Source organism: Eublepharis macularius, chromosome 5 (assembly GCF_028583425.1).
Source record: "Eublepharis macularius isolate TG4126 chromosome 5, MPM_Emac_v1.0, whole genome shotgun sequence".
NCBI lineage: Eukaryota > Metazoa > Chordata > Lepidosauria > Squamata > Eublepharidae > Eublepharis > Eublepharis macularius.
Genome location: NC_072794.1, coordinates 15,485,379 through 15,504,785, shown reverse-complemented (window position 1 = coordinate 15,504,785; position 19,407 = coordinate 15,485,379). Strand labels below are relative to the sequence as shown.

The 19,407-nt window shown below is 46.4% G+C and overlaps 1 protein-coding gene across 2 annotated transcripts in view; it reads right to left on the bottom strand.

Annotated features, from left to right (window-relative positions):
* Positions 1 to 2,402: 2,402 nt before the first annotated feature.
* The window catches only part of ACSBG2 (acyl-CoA synthetase bubblegum family member 2), a 47,482-nt gene continuing 30,477 nt past the window's right edge, over positions 2,403 to 19,407 (bottom strand). For both annotated transcript variants that reach the window (XM_054980897.1, XM_054980898.1), the window contains exons 4-15: positions 19,112 to 19,347; positions 16,700 to 16,788; positions 14,917 to 15,037; positions 11,908 to 11,988; positions 11,500 to 11,649; positions 10,405 to 10,581; positions 10,138 to 10,319; positions 8,751 to 8,984; positions 7,269 to 7,486; positions 6,113 to 6,252; positions 4,515 to 4,761; positions 2,403 to 2,920 (exon numbers count right to left, since the gene is read on the bottom strand). In XM_054980897.1, the coding sequence (XP_054836872.1) occupies positions 2,826 to 2,920; positions 4,515 to 4,761; positions 6,113 to 6,252; positions 7,269 to 7,486; positions 8,751 to 8,984; positions 10,138 to 10,319; positions 10,405 to 10,581; positions 11,500 to 11,649; positions 11,908 to 11,988; positions 14,917 to 15,037; positions 16,700 to 16,788; positions 19,112 to 19,347 (1,970 nt within the window). In that variant the 3' untranslated portion in view covers positions 2,403 to 2,825. The remainder of the gene's footprint in view (positions 2,921 to 4,514; positions 4,762 to 6,112; positions 6,253 to 7,268; positions 7,487 to 8,750; positions 8,985 to 10,137; positions 10,320 to 10,404; positions 10,582 to 11,499; positions 11,650 to 11,907; positions 11,989 to 14,916; positions 15,038 to 16,699; positions 16,789 to 19,111; positions 19,348 to 19,407) is intronic.

The window sequence follows — 19,407 nt, the reverse complement described above, 5'->3', positions numbered from 1 at the left end:
AAAATCTGAGCCCAGTAGTATCGTAAAGCCCAACCAAAGTTTCCAGGGTATAAGCTTTTTGTGAGTCAAAGCTCACTTCATCAGATGCAAATAATTTATCATGTTGGCATCTGTGTAACTTGGATCTTTTCCTGTTTTAGACACCTGGTTTTCCACATATTAGACTAAACACACGTTTTACACAGGCAGCTGCTGTTTTGTGTTGGAAATTGCTCCAGCTGTGGATCTGATCGCCCTTCATTTTTAGCTATCAGTAGAGTCACTTTGCATGAAAATGAGTTCTTCAGAAGAATCGTTTGCATCTGTGCCTCATTCCCCGCCCCCGCCCCCCCCCCCCCGTCTTCTGTTCTTTTTTCAAATGTGTTCTGGAAAAAACAGGGAAGAGGAAGTCTTGTCTTCCTTGAAGAGATCCGTAATAGTTAGCAAAGCCTCTTCTGTTCTGGGATCTGTGCAAATTGAATGCACAGGATGCCAGCAAGGTTAAATTTGGGCGTAGGCTAACACCCTGTGCAAACTAGAGTATACTTCCACATTCTGTGCAGTGCCCCAACACTCCACGGCTGACTTGAAAAGGATCTGCAGATGGTTAAACATTTATAACCCGCGTGGCCTCTCCCCCTTTGGAACACAACTGTGATCAGTTACTGGCAACCTGCTTTGCATGCCCCTATTGGGAAGTTGTTTCCAGTATTGCCACAGAGCCTTCAGAACTCCCTACTTCGTGACCATCAGGTCCATTTGTTCTTCTTTGGACTTCTAGAAATGATTTTATTCTTGAGGGAAATTTAGTTTTTTTATTTCACAAAAGCCCATTGTATTCACTTGCTCTTAAAAAGTGGAAAAAGTTGATCCGCTTCTCCATTTAATTTTTTTTTTAAATGCAACTGAGAGGCAGTCAGTTCTGAATAATCAGTGCCGGTGTTTGGGAGGAGTTCGAAGGAGGAAGCAAAAACCCAGTGAGCCATTTAGACATTTATTAAACACTCTTGTTCCAGCACAGGAGGGTAGACGCATTCACTTTGCAACATTACTTCCAGAGTTAACTTCGTACACAACGTGCTTGGTACACGGTTAACAATTCCATTCCCAATCTTCCTGCTCTCCCTTTTCCCGACTCAGGCCCTTCTGCACCCCAAGTTGATCTCTTGTCTACAACATATACTTGTTACCCTTCTACAACCATACTGTGTCCCATATACATCAAGTTCCTAGTCCTCAGTAACTTTCCAAAAAACCCCTAACCCTTCTTTTCTACACATTGCAATTTGCCAAGACCTCTCCTAGTCCCTGGCTCTGCCATTCTGTCTGCATGACCCAACCCAACCCAACCCAGAATCAAGGTGGGTTCATCATCCATTTATACAATAACAGCAGATGAAAGTAGTTTTGGATTTGTACAAAGTTGGGAATGGGGGGGAGCAGGAGAAATATACCTAATCGCTCACCAAAGAGTCAGTGGGAGGTAGGTCTTGCCGTTGTGATTGCTGAGCCTGTATTTGGTGGCGCCAATTGAAAAGCAAGCAGAAACTTGCTTCATGGATGGGCCAAGGGTGATCCTTCACAGAATCCCACCAGCCTCTTTTGTGTTGTCAGGCCATTTATAGCATCAGAAAATGCATGATTTGGTGCAATTTTTTCATTAAGGGCACAAAACCAAACCAGTCCATCTTTGCAGTGAGTGTGTCCAGTGGGTCTTTGAGGAGGAAACCTGGCCCCAGCAGGCTTTTAAGCACCCCTCCTGAGGTTCATTTTAAGCATGATATGCTGTGGGGTTTTGCAGGCACATGGTGACAAGCCAAACCCACTTCATTCACACACCAATGCCGGTGCAGTCTCAATGGATAGTGATTTTTGTCTCTGTTGGTGTCCAGTTCATAATATTCTGATGCTTTCGTGGCAAGGAATTCACACGACGTTTTCATCTTCTAGCTAACATCAGTATTAGTGCTAGCCTGGTCACATCCCAGCCTCTTCCAATATCTCCAGAGAGGTAGCCAACCAAAACGTTGAGCCTAAAAGTGCATTTCCTCAAACAGGAATTAACTCACCCCCTGCAAATATGCTTATACCCCCCCCCCCATTTCAGGTGCACATAAGGGCTACCCAAAGATTATTTCTTTAAGCCAGACATTTGAACCCCAAGCATAAGCCACAACAACCCTTGGGGGCTCATGTGCCACCTCTTCTTCCATCCCAAACACCCTTTTGATGCATGCCAAAACCACTATTGTTTTATGGCTTTTAAAGTGTCCAAGCCAAGACGAGAATACAATATTGCACACACAATAAAGCTAATCAATTTCCTATTTGGGCACCTCAGCCGGAATCATACAGACACGCTTAATTGCAACATCCCTTTTCCAAGAACCCTCCACAATTTTTTCAAACACACACAGAACACATAAAACGATGCTCAAGTAACCGTATGCAGAGAACAGAGTTCTCTGTACATTCATTTAGAGAGGGGACAACAGACTTTGGAGGGTGGGACTCAAGTGAGTTGCCACATAGTAGCTGGAATAAAGCCGCTTGCCAAGAGAGAGGTGTCCCGATGGATCAGGGGCAAAACAGATCAGCCACTAAGGGAATTAACATTTCGCAACTGGAGACTTCCGAAGCGGCCATGGGTCAGTGAGCTGCCTTTATTGAAACCTCGTTTTTCGAAACATTGAGGAAACAGTGTGTTTTCTCGTTCCGCACCAAAAAATGAGATGAGTCCATGTCAAAAAACAGGGTGACATTCACCAAAGGACAGCGGTGAGGGAGGGAACTGAAGGACTAGACTTCTAATAGAGGCAGGCTGGAGGTATGCGCTTGTTCAACGGTTATTTAGCATCCGGTGTTTCCGCAGCATATAACTGGTCTATTTGTTGTTTGTACATTTTGACGACCACCGGTCTCTTCAGCTTCATCGTGGGACCTATTTAGGGAAGAGGTGAAAAAAAAAAAGGGAGATAAACCTCATGAGAGATTCCTCAGTGTTCTCGGGAATCTTATCTCCCTGGGGTGATCCATTTCTACACCATACTTAGTAGGCTGGAATTGCTGTAATCACCTATCAACACCAGGAATTCAATCAGGGAGGTTCAGCGTGCTGAGCACTGAGCCTTGGCCCACACGTGAAGCAATCGGATTCCAAGTTAGCCCAGGGTCTCCCATCACAATACTCATTGGTGCCATGGCGCCCACCAATATGTCCCCTGGCACCTGCCAAGCTTTTCAGATATTGAGCAGGGACCTTGTAAGGCAGGGCTTGTTATGGATTGCCTTCATTCAAGTGAAAGAGTTTTTCATGGCTGCAATAGCAGCTGCTGCCACTGGAAGATCAGGAGTTCTAGTAAGCACCCAGGTTTGTAGTTCCATTCCCCCTTCAGGATTTATTTCTTTTTATTCCTCTTTCTACCTTCCTCCCCACAGAAGGCTTTCCTTTCCTTTTATTCACTTCTGCAATTCTTTTGCAACGTGCGGCAGCCATTTTGGATTTGGCTCCGCCTCCTGTGGCAGCCATTTTGGGGCGGTGCTCATGACCCCCTCTTAAAATTCTAAAGGTGCACATGGGCTCAGAAAGGTTGGGGATGTCGGATCAAGCCTAATATTTTACTTAAAACTTCTGTATGCCGCCTTTCTGCCCCATTAGGGTTCTCAAGGCAGCAAACAATGAAAAGATTAAAAGCCAACTTTTAAAAACAGTCTATATCTGTATCTCAAAGTAACAAGAAGGGGCACTAAGGATATTGCAGATGAAAAGTCTTCACCTGCTGGCAGAAGACTGATCGAGGGGAAGAAATGAATCTCCCGAGGCGCCTCTTTCTTGGGTAGCCACCCACCTAACCTAGGGCTGCAGAAGATGACCTTAGAGGTAAGGTAGGCTCACATGGGAATAAGGCAGTCCTGAAGTTTCCAGGCCCCAGGCTGTGTAGTGCTTTAAAGTTCAATAGCCACAACTTGAATGGACCTGTGCTAAAGAGGTGGCAGTTCTCCAGTCTCTTGTATCAGAGAGTGTTTAAATATGAGTTGTAGCAGAGATGGGCTGCACTAAGTCGCTGTTCTGGAACTGTGTTTTTATTATAACTGATGCTGTCATTGTTTTTATTGTGATTTTGATATATATTGAAATTGTTGTAACCTGCCCTGAGCCCGTTTGCGGGGAGGGCGGGTTAGAGGTTTAATCAATGAAATGAAATGAATGAAATTGGAACTTGACCCCAGGAATTTCTACAGGCAGAGCAGGCACTTTATTCTAGAGCCATGGCAACTCCAAAACTACATGGTAAAAGTTGCCTTCTGCCGAGTCAGATCTCTGGCCCACCAAACTCTGTGCTATCTATTCCAGCTGGTAGCCAAAGATTTCGGGGAATAAAAAGAAATAAACCCTGAAGGGGGAATGGAACCACAGGCAGAAGCTGCAGCTCGAACTCCACCACCCCAGCGTTCTCTGCTTTCTTAGCCCTTCCATGTCTCCCCGAAGTTCAGTGGCTTCCCACAGGAATCCCACTCCCGCCTGTGCTACTCACCCAACTCCCCGCTGTTGATGGAGAAGTCTTTGTCGAGGATCACCCACTTCTGGATTTTCTGGGCATTGGAGACAGCTCTGTCATTGACCGCCGTGATCCCCTTCTGGATGGCAGAATACACAGCTGGATCTTTGCTTGTGATAATCTGTGAGACTTTGGAGGCTTTGCTGCCCAGTTTGCGGCAAAATTCAATGGCATCGGGAGTCAGGTCATCCTCCGGATCCCCCGTTTCGCTGTTCACGTTGCACTGCAACCCAAAGGGAAAAAGTCATTCAGCTGACGGCCTGGCAACTTTGCAAATATCGCATTGTTGTGGCACCCAATTGAGCTGGCCTCTGCAGGCTTCTGCAGCCTGTACTGGCCCCAAACCAGACAGAAGCATTGCAACTATGAACTGCCATAATCAGAGGAAGTCTACCTCTGGATACCAAATGTTGCACACATGTTGGAAGGGGCTCTTAGTTTCCTACCCTGCTTGTAGGTCTCACAGAATCAGAGCAGAACTCCACCTATTTCTGCAGCCCATTTTCCACAACGGCCAATCAGATGCTCCTAAAAATCCCACCAAGCAGAGGTAGGCTGCCTTTAAACATGGAGTTTCTACTTTGATGTCAACCTCTATTCCATATCCTCCCTATTGAATTAAACTAAAGTCCACCTATGTCCCGATATTTACCCCCCTGCAGTGACAGCAGCCATCCCCCTACTAGATGGGGGGAAGGGACTAGCCCTTCCATGAATTTGACTGTTTACAACTCTCCAAGAAAGCAGCCATCAAAGTATCTTGTGGTGGTGAGTTCTGCAAGTTAGTGATGCATTCTGTGAAGCTCAGTCTTGAATCTGCCCAGGAAATTTGGGGAATGCCTAGTTCTAGCATTATTTGAAAAGGAGGAAAATTAATAAGCATTCATGGGATGGGCAAGTTAGAAATCTCTCTTATGTGCTCCTTCCCCTATTCACCTCTCTCATCTGAAAAACCCTAACCATCATCCCTGTCTCATAGGAAAGGCACTCTAACTCTTGATCATTTCTAACTCAAGTCTTTTTTGAGATGGGGTAACCAGAACTGGACACAAGACCCCCCCTCACCTCATTGTGGCTATACTAGAAAGTCACTATGATACAAGCCCAGAGTCAATGGGTTATCGTAAACAGTCTCAACTTGGAAGATGCCGTAGCCTAAAGGTGAAAATTCCTTGACCTGGATTGCCCAGTCTTGTCAGATCTTGAAAGCTAAACAGGGTTGGCCCTGGTTAGTACTTGCTTGGGAGACCACCAAAGAAATTCGGGGCCACTACGCAGAGGGAAACCACCTCTGAACTTCTCTTGCCTTGAAAACCCCAACAGATTAAACCCTACAGATGAAAACAGGCAATCGAGACTGGAGGCTGATAAATCACCATTAGCTTGTGGAATTCACTGCCTCATGACGCATTGACAGCCAATTAAGGTAACTGTGAAAAAGAAATTGGACCGAATCCGTGAGGGCTATCAATGGCTATGAGCCCCGATGGTGTCGCAAAATGGATCTTCCATGTTCAGACGCAGTCTATTGACCATCAAGCATCAGGTTTGTGGAGAGGAATGCTGGCACTTGCCTTCAGAGTCAAAAGCATACTGAGGAACTTTGCCTTGTCGCCCACAAGCATCACGTTGCTCAGAATGGGCACGGCCTCTTTGACGGCGTCCTCAATAGGGACTGGTGGGATGTTCTCGCCTCCTGCAGTGATGATGAGCTCTGGAAGAGAAGGCACACGCCTGAGCATCACAGTCCCGTCTCCCCCAAAACCACACACACACAGCAGCAACTGTAATGCAATGAGCTCTGCAGGCACCTCAAACAGGATCAAGCTGAGTTTGGGCAGCCGAATGTCCTTCCTGCTGACAAATCAGCCCAGGATTTTGAAGTGGAGGGAAAGAGGGGATTCTAACACTTGTAAGGTCAAAGTACAGCTGCAGACTGTGGTGGGGGTAGACTAAGAGGGACCCACCCTGTGACTGTCACGATTTAAGGGGACACTGTAGTCTGGGGCCAGTAAACCCTGCATAAGAGGAGTAGCCATCTTGCATAGCGGAATGACTAGCATTTATGACATCACACGGCTTGCTTGGTTGGCTCTGACTGGCGAGCGCCTGCAGCGTCACACACGCCCATCCCTGGGCCAGATCTGGCCACATCTGCACATGCCACAGACTAAGGTGAAAGAGTTTCTCAGCAGCATGATGGAGTGTGTAGTGCTCTTCCACCTTGGTCAGGAAGCAGGTCTGAAAACCTACAAGCCCTGCTAGATGAGACCCACAGTCCACGGAAGCCTGCCGGCGACCACAGCCAGCCGGATAACCCACAAACAAGGCGGCCCTAGCACCTTGGAATTCAGAGGTCGCCTGTTCTGAACTGGAAAGTGCTGTTGAGCTACTGGGGCTAGACCCAGTGGACATTTTTCTCTGCTCAGGGAAGGGATCTATCAGAGAGGCAGGCACTTTTTCACCTCCTCCTCATTGCTGCACCCCAAAATGCCACTCCTGGGGGGCAGTGAAGGGTCTCAAGAGACAGGAAAGAGACAAGCCTGTGCTGCTACCTGTCTGCTTGCACGGAAAAGATGACCTCTCTTGCTGCTACCCTACTTTTCCACTTGCAGGGAAGTGTCTGAGAACACAGGGGAACACTCAACGCTATAAAAGGATCCAGAGTAACCATGTTTAACTGTCTTAGTCTGTATAGATTCTAGTCTGGGAAGGGGACAAGAGATTCACCTTTGATTCTCCCCGTAATATAGAGGAAGCCATCTGGATCATGTTTCCCAAGATCCCCTGAATGCAACCAGCCGTCGTTATCAATCGCTTCTTTGGTCTTCTCTTCCATGTTCAGGTAGCCCATGAAGACGTGGCGGCCTGCAAAGCAGACTTCCCCATTGCCGTCAGAGTCCGGTTTGAAAATCATTGTCTTGCAACCTGTGATTTCTTTGCCGCAACTGGAAAGGGAGAGAAGTTTATTGTGGCACAAACAATAGGGGACTAGAGATCCTACTGCCCGAGACGATCTCCACTATGCGGATTTGTGACTTGCCCCATTCTTGGGGACGTTTAAAAGAAGCCAGTTGTAAGCAGTCGGACCAGAAAGTCAAAAAAATGCAAGAAGCCTTTGGCATTTTTATGCAAAACTTTAAATAATAATCATAGGGACCATTGAAACCGCCATGACTTGTAATTTCTTTTTTTTTTAATTTTTATTGGAATTAGAAATATTTTGTCATTTATAACAATCAAATTACTTTAATATTCCAGTTCTAACCCCCTCCCTTTCCCCCCCCGTTTGTTGACTTCCAACAGTTTTCCAACCCTTTGTCTATTCTTCCCCTACTCATTTCAACTTATTTTGTCAATTAAACATATACTTTCACACTCTTCTAAGCTAGTCTATTATAACACAGTGCTAAGTCAATTTCCCTTCACTTATCAACTAACTAATACATTCCTGGCATATTATTCAATAGTAATAATACTGGTAATATTCTCAATATCCTGTACTCTAACTTATTCATTCTAATGTCATCAATATGGGACAAACAATTTATCCCTCCCTATACATAACTTGAGTTCTCATAAGTGATGAATACATTTATAAGTCAACCAATTTAACTTATACTCTATATGTTATTCTTTACTTCCTCTTATATCTCTTATCTTTGTAACATAAATGACTTGTAATTTCTTAAATGAATTTCATACCTATTGGCAAAGGGAAGCTATTACCATGATTGAGACCAAAAGTGGATTATGCCAGGCTTCCTGATCAACTGCCATGTCCAATGAGAATCTCAAATCGGTACATAAAAGTCTTGTTTCACAGCCCATGAGGTTTTAAGTCAGGGTTTGGAGCTGGTCTCTTTTAGGCAAGGTTCAACACAAAAAGTTTACCTCCCCTCCTTTTAAAGTGTTGTTGGGCTAAGAATTCTCAGCTAAGGTAACCAAATGCAGCTCAGTTCTGCCACCTGAACAAAAACAGGCCTATTGTGTAAGCTGTTCATAGTTATGCACTTGGAAGAGTTTTTCCTTTCCCAGCTGTTGGTACAGGGAGAAGAGGCAGAGCTCAGATAAGCTTTTCAACCTCATCCTTATTGCAGATTTCATCAGCAGGAACAAGCTCTTAGGCTGTAATTTCCCTTAGGGACTAGAAACTTGGTTTTCTGTTCTGGGTCAGGATTGAAACTTATACCAGTCTCTTGTACGTCTTACCTAGTCAGCTTGTATATGCCCGCATGAGAGAGTGAGTGAGGCCCTGAACTTTCACTCATGCCGTAGAGCTCATAGACTGGAATATCGAGGCTCAGGAAGTATTCCAACGTCTCCTTTGTGATGGGGGCAGCCCCCGTGAAGCATTTGGTGCAGTGATCTAAGCCCAGCGCCTTCCGAACTTTCTTGTATACTAGCGCCTTGGCCAAGCGGTAGTTCACTGGGACCTCAGTAGATCTATGGAAAGGGATGGAAGGAAGGAAACATTCGGGTGCTTGAACACGAAGAGTCCTGATACATTGCCCCTGCCTCCCAGCCCTGTATCACATCAGAGGCCTTCTTGCACAAGACCCATGGAAAATGGTGGGCAACCCCCTCGGGCCAAACTTGCATCTTCCCGTATCCTTCATCAGGTTCCACAAAACAGAAGTCCTTCAAGTTTATGGAACTTGCTGCCGCAAGATAGCAATAAGCACTCACTTGGACTGGTTTAGAAAAAGAAGTGCACACAGAGGTGGAAGAGGCCCATAATCTCCACCCTGATTTTTTCAACCAGCTGGACCACTGCCGCTTCTCCATCTCCCACCCTATAGAATGTTTGGTTGGGGGTTGGAAATATGGGCCGCCATCTAAAGCTGTTTTAGTACTGAACTGTATGTTTATTTATGGTTTTAAGGCACACTTTATTGTACATTTTAATACTGATGTTATCCGCTTTAAGCCTGTTCACAGGGAGAGCAGATTATAAACTTAATCAAATGGTGGCTTTTGTCCACCTATAATCATGAGTTGCTCGGGATGGGGTGAAAAGCATAGGAGAGCGCTTTGGCCTTCATGACACTGCTTGTAGGCTCATTTCAAACTGAAGAGCAGCCGTGCAGGATGAGACCCATGATCCATCGACTGCAACATCCCATTTCTCTACAAAGTGGCCCACCAAAATGTCCATGATTGGGGCACTGGTGCCAAGCCTTTCTCTGCTGTCTCCCTTCCTTCTCCTCCCAATATATTGCCTTTAACACCGAGATTCCATTTTGCTATAATGGCCAATTGCCATTGGTGCACCACTCTTCCCACAAATGTGGGAACCCCCCACCCCACCCCCGTCACCACGACATTTTGTGGCAATGAGTTCCACAAGCCTTATACTATAAACACTGGTGAATCTACTGCCCATCTACTTGATTGGGCGCGCCCAAATTCTTGTTTAGTTTTGCAAAACACGTGATCCCTCTCAGTTTTCTCCACCCAATTATTTTATAAGCCTCTAGCTGGTCTGCTACCCCACCTCTTTAATAATCCTCTCTCTCAACTAAACAGCCAGCCCCACGTGCTCTTCAGCCCTTCCTCACAGGGTTGGTGCACCAACACCCAGATCTTTTTTACTTACCCATTCATCCGCTTGATGTTGGTTTCCAGCCCAACTGCCTTTGCCCAGACTGCAATCCTCTTCTTCAAGGCCGACGACTTGGAGCCCACCGCTTTCATCTTCTCCTGCATCTTCTCCCAGACACGAGGGACCCCCATGAATGCTGTCGGCCTCACCTCCTTCAGGGTTTCCACCAAGCTGCCCTGTGAGGTACAGCAAAGGAGCTGTCAGGGCCACTGCTTGAGAACCATAGTTTGCAAACATTCAAAAAGAAAAAGTGAGTATCACCTTTAGAGCATCTGGCTGGGCAAAGAAGGTCTGTATCCCAAAGGTTAATGGTAGCCAGATGTCAATCATTTGTGCGGCAACATGGCTGAGGGGGAGGTAGCTGACCACCAGTTCCTGGCGCTCAAGACCACAAGTCAGGCCGACAAACTCCCCCCCTGCGCGTGCGGTCCATGTTATCTAGAAGCCAGGAAAACACTGTTACTCCCGAAATTCACTGTCCTTACCAGTCTGCCCATACCCTCTTTTAGGAACTGGCACTACCGAAAGAAACAAACTTCATGTCTGAATTGGGGTTCTTCGGGAGCTGATTTCAAAACACATGACACAGCAAAATCCAAAAGAAAAATCCCACTGCACGCTGAAAAGGGTTATTTTTGTTTCCTTTCGAAAGGGATTCTGATCTTTTGTTTTATGGGACTGCTGTGGGAAGAGTGAACTCCTCAAAGTGATCTCACAAGGAACAAGGCCTTTTCTCACACACTAAAACCTCTTCTCAATCTCACACGATATTCGTCTTGGCCAAAAGAGAACTGCAGATGGCTGCTGAGCAAGTCTGCTCACAGCTCCTCTGGAGAGGCACTTCGGTTCAAAGAACTCCAGAAAGTTGCAGAATGAGTTTTGGAACATTAAAAAAAAATTAAGCTGTGGGAAAAGGTCTGGAGCCAAAAAAGATATTACATTTTTTAAATATTCAGGCCAGACACATACACAAAGCTTGGCACCATAGGAGGGAGAATTATATATTAACTTAGGGACAATTTATGTTCTGAGAAGGGTGCAATCCTGCCACACCTTACTAACTTAACAAACAAACCTTTGCTCACATTTGGAGGGGTATCTGCCTCTATTAAATACTGCCATAAGGAGCTCCTGGTCGGCCCCAGGCAGTTTTAAAACCATCAGATTAGACAACAGGTTGAATTCCCTTTCATCTCATGCCAACCTTGCCCAACAGATCCAGGGGGTGGAGGCAGGAGGGAGACATATTTCAGCTCCCCTGCAGAGCTGGAGGCAAATTCCTCGCATAGCAACGATTCGGGCTAAGGGCAGCCAGAAAATGCCTCCCAGAGGATTGCACAACAGGCAATTACTTACATTGTCGTGGCTGAGCATAACTCCCTTCGGCTGGCCCGTCGTCCCCGAGGTGTAGATTAGGGTGCAGCACTGATTCGGCTTCTGGGCCTCGATTATTTTATCTAACTGTTCATCCGGGACAGCATCGCCAAGAGTCATAAATTCACTCCACTGTATTGGGAGGGAAAAGGTGCACAGTTCACTTAACGCAGTCCTTTCTGGACACTTCCTCTGGGCAGAAAGACAGTGTAATGACACTGCTTTGAGGATCTCAAAAAAAGACGCAGCAAGTTTCTAGGCCTCACGCAAAGAAAGCAAGGAGAAGGAAAAGGCTGGTATAAAGGCTCAAAGGTGTGAGGGGCTGAGTAGGTTTGGAAGAAGTGACTCTGAGCATGTGGGAAGTGCTGATCACGCAAGGGGAACACTCACATTGTAGAGATTTGGTAGCTTCTCCTTTATAGGTTCACCGTACTGGATGATTGCTTTCACAAGAGGGAGTTTCTTTTGGACCTGAAACAAAATATTTGGAAATGGAAAGTAAGTGCAAGATAGTTGTCATCTGGTCTCTTAACCAAAAGAAAAGATGGGTCACTTCTCTTCCAAGATCTTCCATCCTTAAAGCGCAAATCACATCCACGTAAAAAATGCAAAACTGAGACAGCCGCTGACTCACCCATGCCCGTTACAGCATCTACAGGCTGAAAGCCCCTGTACCTCTAGGGTAAGACGGGGCCAGAAATGGTAAACTGGGCAAGCAGATCACCTCCATTTGGTTCTTTCCTGACTCTGGGACCATCTTGCAGTCACTCAGGGGAATTACAGGATGCAGAGATTTTGTGCAAGAAGGTTTTTTTTATTTCTTTGAAATTTAGTTTAATTTATTCAATTTTTAGGCTACCCTCTGTGCAAGCAAGCTCAGGACAACAACAATCACATACAAAAATATAGAGAATAAGCATATATAAATCAAAACCAATAAATATGATCTATAAATACAATATAAAATACAAGTTAATACTGGTCCAAAGTATGGTGTTTGACATACAAATCAAATAAAGCACTCGAAGTACTGTGGGTCAGACAAGTGGATAGGGATCTGCCAAGATCTAAAGCAACAGAAGGCAGAACAGAACCAGAACAACAGAGGCCGGTAGGACAATTCACCATTGCTTCAGCTGCAGCCATAGGCCTGGCAGAACCTCTGCATTTTACAAGCCCTGCAGAACCGCAACCGATTTATAAATCTACTCTGCACTTTGAATAATAATAATAAAAAAATGTTGCCCACCCATTGAAGTTCACTCCTTTGCATGATAAGGAATTCCCTTCAAAGCCAACACTCTTAAGATGAAAAGCATTTTATATTTATATTTGTTTTCAGCACACAGACATCCATTTTTATTCATTTTGAATGTGCATGCACTCTAGAAAATGTTCGACAGACTCTGGATCTAGACATTATGAATTCCACTCTGGTATATAAATTTCAGATAACCTGGACACTCAAGAATTCAGGAAAACTTGGTTTATACATCCAGCGTCTGAGCCAAGATGCCTAGACTACTAGTTTAAGCCAGGTGTACCACTCAGCTAAGTGGAGATGTGGACCTCCTCAGCCAACTGCAACTGAAACCTCAGGAATCTCCAACCCACCCCCCATTCCCCCTGCACTTGGGGATGAAGGCAAGATTTTTTCAGCTCTGTCTATGCTGGAAATGAAGGTTTTCCTAATGAAGTTAAGCAGAAATTGCCCCTTTGTAACACTGAGTAGTTTTTTCTCCTATATCTGGGGATGGGAGGACAGCAACCAATGAAGTAGATGCAAGATGAACAAACATCTTCACACACGTCATAATTAGCTTGTGGAACTCTCTACCACAGGCTGTACCGACAACTAATCACCTACAGGGCTGTAGAAGGGAGATTTAACAAATTCAAGGCAGAGCTATCTACCTGAGGCTAAAGGGAAACCTCCATGTTCAGAAGCAGTGTACACCTTTGAATAGAGGAGGCTTTAGTTGTTGTAGATCGGTTTGGTACTTACACAAAAACTCCAATCACCACCCTCGACAGAAAAAAGGCATAATAAAAGCATTAGTAGACCATGCAAGACGGATATGTGAACCACACTTTCTCAACGAAGAAATTAATCATCTAAACCACGCACTTCAAGCAAATGGCTACTCCAGAAATGAAATCCGAAGAGCGATTAAACCAAGGATAAATCAAACAACTAAGGAAAAACAGTCTCCCACAGGAAGTGTTTTTGCCATATATCAGGGGAATCACTGATTAGATGGGAAAACTTATGAAAAAGCACAACTTACAAACAGTATTCAGATCCACCAGAAAAATACAACAGATGCTATGATCAGCAAAAAACAGTAGAGACCCCCTCACCTCTGCAGGAGTATACCGCATACCCTGCAGCTGTGGACAAGTTTACATTGGGAGCACACAGTGTAGCATCCAGACAAGAATAAAAGAACATGAAAGACACTGCAGACACTTGCTGAAAAATCAGCAGTGGCTGAACATAGCCTAACTCAAACAGGACACAGTATCTTATTCCAGGACACTAAAATACTGGACAACACATTCAGCTACTTTGTCAGATTGCACAGGGAAGCCATTGAAATTCATAAGCATAAGCACAATTTCAACAGGAAAGAAGAGAGTTTAAGAATGAATAGGGCATGGTTTCCAGTCCTGAAAAACACCAGACTAACATCTTACAATAGCCCTGCAGATAAGATTACAATATCAACCACCAATCCATATGCAAAAGAACCTCCTCAGGATACAGTGAAGCTTCCCCCATTAGCATTCCACACCCTGGGAAACTCTTACAGGATGACTCAGCCCAAACCCACCTTCCTGAGTAAATATAAATTACCTGCTAAAATCTTCTTCACACATTGACACTGAGAGATCTCTGTCTTTTGGTGCTACACCTCTGAAGATGCCAGTCACAGCTGCTGGCGAAATGTCAGGAACTACAATGCCAAGACCATGGCCATACATTCCGGAAAATCTACAACAACCAACGTTCTCCAGCTGGGAAAGCCTTCAACAAGATAGAGGAGGCTTTAGTCTCCATGCCCTGCTTACAGGCCTTCTGGAGCATCTGATTGGCCAATCTGGAAAACCAGATGTGGGATTTAGACCAGCCTTTTGGTCTCTCCTCTTGAGAGAGGCAGAGCTTCCTAGGGGCACCTCTCTATTGCCTAGTGCTCCTTCCAGTCAGGCAGGTTTTTAGAGAGAATACCAAAATCTAAGAAACCCATTTGGTATGAAGAATTACTCTGCTTACAAACCACCTTAAAGGCAGAGGCAGGGGTGGTGGAGATGCGCTCTTTGGAAGTGGTGACGGAAGGGAAGAGAGGGGAAGGATGTTGGAAAACCACACTGTTGAGCCTCCACATGGCCAGGGCTCACCTCCAAGATCTTCTGGAGCTGTTTGTCATTCTCCACCACGATGATGTTGGCCCCACAGTTCTCCGCCACGTACTGGCAGGCCTCGGGGGAGTTGGTAGTGTAGATCCCAACAGCAAAACCACTGTAAGAAGCAGAACTGTCAAGCTGAGGCACTTCCAGCAATACAGCTATATTCAAACGTACCCCCCCCCCAAGCCCAGCTTGGGGCAGCTGAAGCAGCTTGGCTACCCAAAGCCACTGTCTACTGAATCAAACCCTTTGTCCATCAAGGTCAGTCTTGCCTACTCTGACTAGAAGCAGCTCTTCAGAGTCTTTGCTGGAGGTCTTTCATACCACCTACAACTGGAGCCTTTATATGGAGATGCCGGGGATTGAACCCACGACCTTCTGCCTACCAACCTAGCACTCTACCATCGAGCTGTGGCCACCTCCATGAGCACCAACCCAGCGCTCCCAATTCATTCTATGTGCATGAGCCGCTTCGCTAGCCCTTAAAAACAAACCCAAGATCAGCAAACAAGCAAACCACTGGCACCCTTGCAAACATTCTTCTCAGGTAGGAGGTTCCAGGACTGGAGAGTTATTTCTAGTGGTGGCAGCCAGTCACTCATGGTAGCAACTTGAGAAAAGTCCTAGCCTTGCAAAGTAGCTATCCTTGCACACTATGCTGATTGGGGCGGGAGGGGGAGGAATCTTTCCCCTCAACCACCGGCTGGGAAACTGCCACATCACTTGGCTGCATCAGGAACTTCCGACTGCACCCACCCAGAGAGGCCCAGAGGAGGTACCTGCCCTCACAGATGGAGTCTTCAGGACACAGACTCATGCAGAAGAGCTGCTCCAAGGGCAGGCAGTTTCTGCTTCACAAGAAAACCCTTCCAGCTTTCACTTATATTTCCCTGTGAGGGTGTCAGACTAGGATCTGGGAGACCCAGGTTCGAATCCCCACTCTGCCATGGAAGGAAGCACTTGGGTGACTGGTCACACACTCAGCATAAGCTACTTCAAGAAGTTGTTTGTGAGGATAAAATGGTAATAGTGGAGAACAATGTAAACCACTTTGGGCCCCTAGTGGGGAGAAAGGCAGGCCATAAATGAATATAGCAAAATGTACCTTTAAGATAGGCTCTCGCTCCGCTCCAAAGGAGGAAAAGAGCCACAACAATAGGATTTTAGGCTGTTCAGCCTAGGCTGAACATGGGTCCTGTCCAAGCCTTCTCTTAAAATAGTTCCCCAAACTAGCTACATCAGGGCTCCGCCACAAAGTGCCCGCTTTGCATGCTGAACTTCCCAGGTTTGGTTTCCAGATCAAAGATCAGCAGCAGCAAGAACAGGGAATGCCACCTCCTCGTCTCAACCTGTCAATTCAGTGCAGCATCAGTTCTTTAGTGTTGCACAGGGATCAAGTTTTAAATGGAGAAGCCAAGGATCTTCCTGCATGTTGACCATACGCTCTGCCGTGGTCCCTTCCAGCACACCTTGGACGGACTTCTCCCCAACCCCCTTTTCCCTGAGATTAAGAGACAACACGACCCCTCCATATTTGCAAAGCCCAAATCTTCTTGCACATTTTGGAAAACATGCTTTCAACCTAGAAGAGATTCTCCGGGGCATTAAAAACGGCAGGTTCTCTCCTTAAAAAGCTTTGCACCGTTAGTGACCATCAAAATCACGAACGGTTGTGACCGTATCAGGGGGTGTCCACTCACATCCCTGCTTCTTTTAAACTCCATCAGTGGTACGCAGCGACAATTCCCCCCAGAAGGCCCAATAAGCTGCTTACCCAGCAAGAATCGCTCCGATGTCGGCCAGGAACCACTCGACAGAGTTGAATCCCAGAATGCACACGCCATGGAAACGCTCCAAACCCAGCTGCAGACAGAGTTGAAAAACAAGTCAGGCTTCTTTTGCTCCCAGAAGCCTTCAGGGGAGCACCAAGTTTACTCAGTTGGCAGCCAACCCAACAGATTCTTTAACTGGTTTCCCCCTGCCAATCTATATAATTAAAACATGTCCACAGAGGAACAGCTAAACCCCATTACAGCTTACTATTCTCCACATTCAAATTTCCTTCTGGATTTGGGGAAGGAGGCCTGCAGAACAGCAAACACAGTAAGTTGCTTTTGGTCATTTCCACGTTTTGATACCCAACTGTCAGAGCCGCTTTGCACATGCCATCTGCCCCAGGACGCCATACACATCCTGTTTCCCTCCCACCTTCTTGAGGCGCATTAATGTTCCAAGAGCAGCACACTGCAAAGAGAATTCCTGGTGCAACCGCCAGGACTCCTCTTTGTACTTTGCACACATGCCTCTAAGTGCAGGCTGCCTACGCTGACTCCAAAGTCTTAGCTTGGAAGATTCTGAAGTTTAACTGGAAAGGCCTTTACCATTGTCCAGTCTCCCCAGAAGCGGGAATCAGAAACTACCCATCAAAGGAGCAGGACATTCTCCAGAGGAAAGGTGGCACCTTAGCCAGCAAGCTGAACAAGAAATCCCTTGCTTTTCCCCTGGAGTTTTAAAGGGAATGTCCACCTAGGAGGGGTGTGAGAGCTCCAGACAAATGGAATTTAAGAACCTTGAAGTTAGCTGAGCTCCGGACAAATGGAATTTAAGAACTTTGGGTCAGGAAAAGTATAGTTAGGACTGCATGAGAATCTTTTGTTCTGGAAACTGTTGGCAACTCCCTCTGAATGTATATGTTCTCCCTCACCCCTCTGCTTATCCTCTAGCCATCCTCGTTGTATTCTCTCTATTACCCAAACACAGGTTGTGTTCCTCCAAGTCACGATTGTCTTTGATTACTTGGCGCAAACACAGCCCCTAACTTAAGACTAGTTTTACACAGACATAGTGAACGGGGGGCAGGGGAGCTGTACCTCTTGGCTCTGCCGCAAACGCTCCTTACTGGGCAAGTGATGACACACAACCCAGCATACACATGGGCTCTTTGTGCATATGCCGCTTTCAGCAGCCAAGGGTAGAAAAGATCAGGAAAGTTGGAGCTGTTTCCCTCCCTCCTTGGGTCTGACCCAGTCACGCCAGAAGCAGTCAAAGCCATGATAAGAATCTCTCCCACCTGCAACCTGAAATTGGACACTGCATCTTACCATCTCAGGCCACGTCCCCCAACATGGTTAGGACACACCCAGGATAATCCATGCAAAGAGCTTTTAATCTCCTTAAATGTGCTTTCCATATTTGTTTAGAACAATAAAAAGGTAACATTGGGCAAGGCCATTTGGAAATGGAGAAAGAGCCATCCATAGTCTAGTGGCCCCATTATTTATTCATTTTATTGACACCCCCCATCTTTCTCCCCAATGGGAACCCAAGGAGGCTTACATAATTCTCCCCTCCTCTGTTTTATTCTCACAGCAACCCTGCGAGGTCAGTTAGGCTGACAGTGTGAGACCGGCCCATGGTCAACCAGCGAGCTTCCGTGGCAGAGTGGGGATTTGAACCTGGTTCTCCTAGAGCATAATCTGGCATGCTAACCACTGTACCATGCTGTCTCTCCCATTACTGCCATTTTGTAAAAGACTGAGCAGAGCAGAGCTGTACTGCCGTAACTTCACCTTCCCGATGGACGTACACCTTGGCAAGAAGGAAACAAACTCTTCCAGTATTCTGCTCAAACAGGAGCCCCACAAGACCGACTCACGGTGCCAAGCACACCCTCCCCAAAGGCTGTTCCCAGGAGGGTGGGAGGGAGGAGACTTGCTCAGGCAAGGGTTGATAGCAAAGCAAGAAACAGCTCTTATCAAATAGAAGAGACATCTGGATTTCAGTATGAGATAGCTACCTATGCCAAAGGGCACCAAGAACCTGCTCAACACAAGCACTTTTCATGCACAAGAACATGTTAAGGGCTTCAGAGGATGAGTGGGCTATTTGGAGTCTCCAATTCCCAGCTCCGGTCCCACTATAACCAGCATTGGGCAGGAGTTCTCGGCCTGTCTTTGCACTCTAAGTACAACCCCACCACCACCCATGAGAGAAATTATCATAGGTTCACCCAGGTCGCACAAGCTATTAGGTGCCCAGCAATCCCTTTGCCCCTTCTCTCTGAGCCTCTTCTACCAATGGGTGAGGGAGCAGTGGCCAGGGCCCACCCTGCATGGAAAACACGTGTGTGCATTCACCACCAAGCCAAGACCCCTTCCCCCTGGCGCCCTTAGCAAAACCCTCACACCTTGATGAAGCTCTTGGCCGCCTGCCGGCACTGCGCGTAATACTCCTTGAAAGTCAGCTTGGTCCACTTCCCCTCCTTCTTCATTGCCAGCGCGTTCAGGTCCCCATATTTCTGGACGGCCTGTTGGAGAAGTTCGTGAATCCTGATGGGTGGTTCGCAACCGATACCGCTGTCGTCCATTCTTAGCTTGACTTCCCCATCACGCTTGGTGGTCCACAGCCCTGAGGAAGGGGATGCTGGAGAACCATGGGAGACAAGAGGGAGGGAGAACAAGCCTTCAGTGTTGGGTATCTATG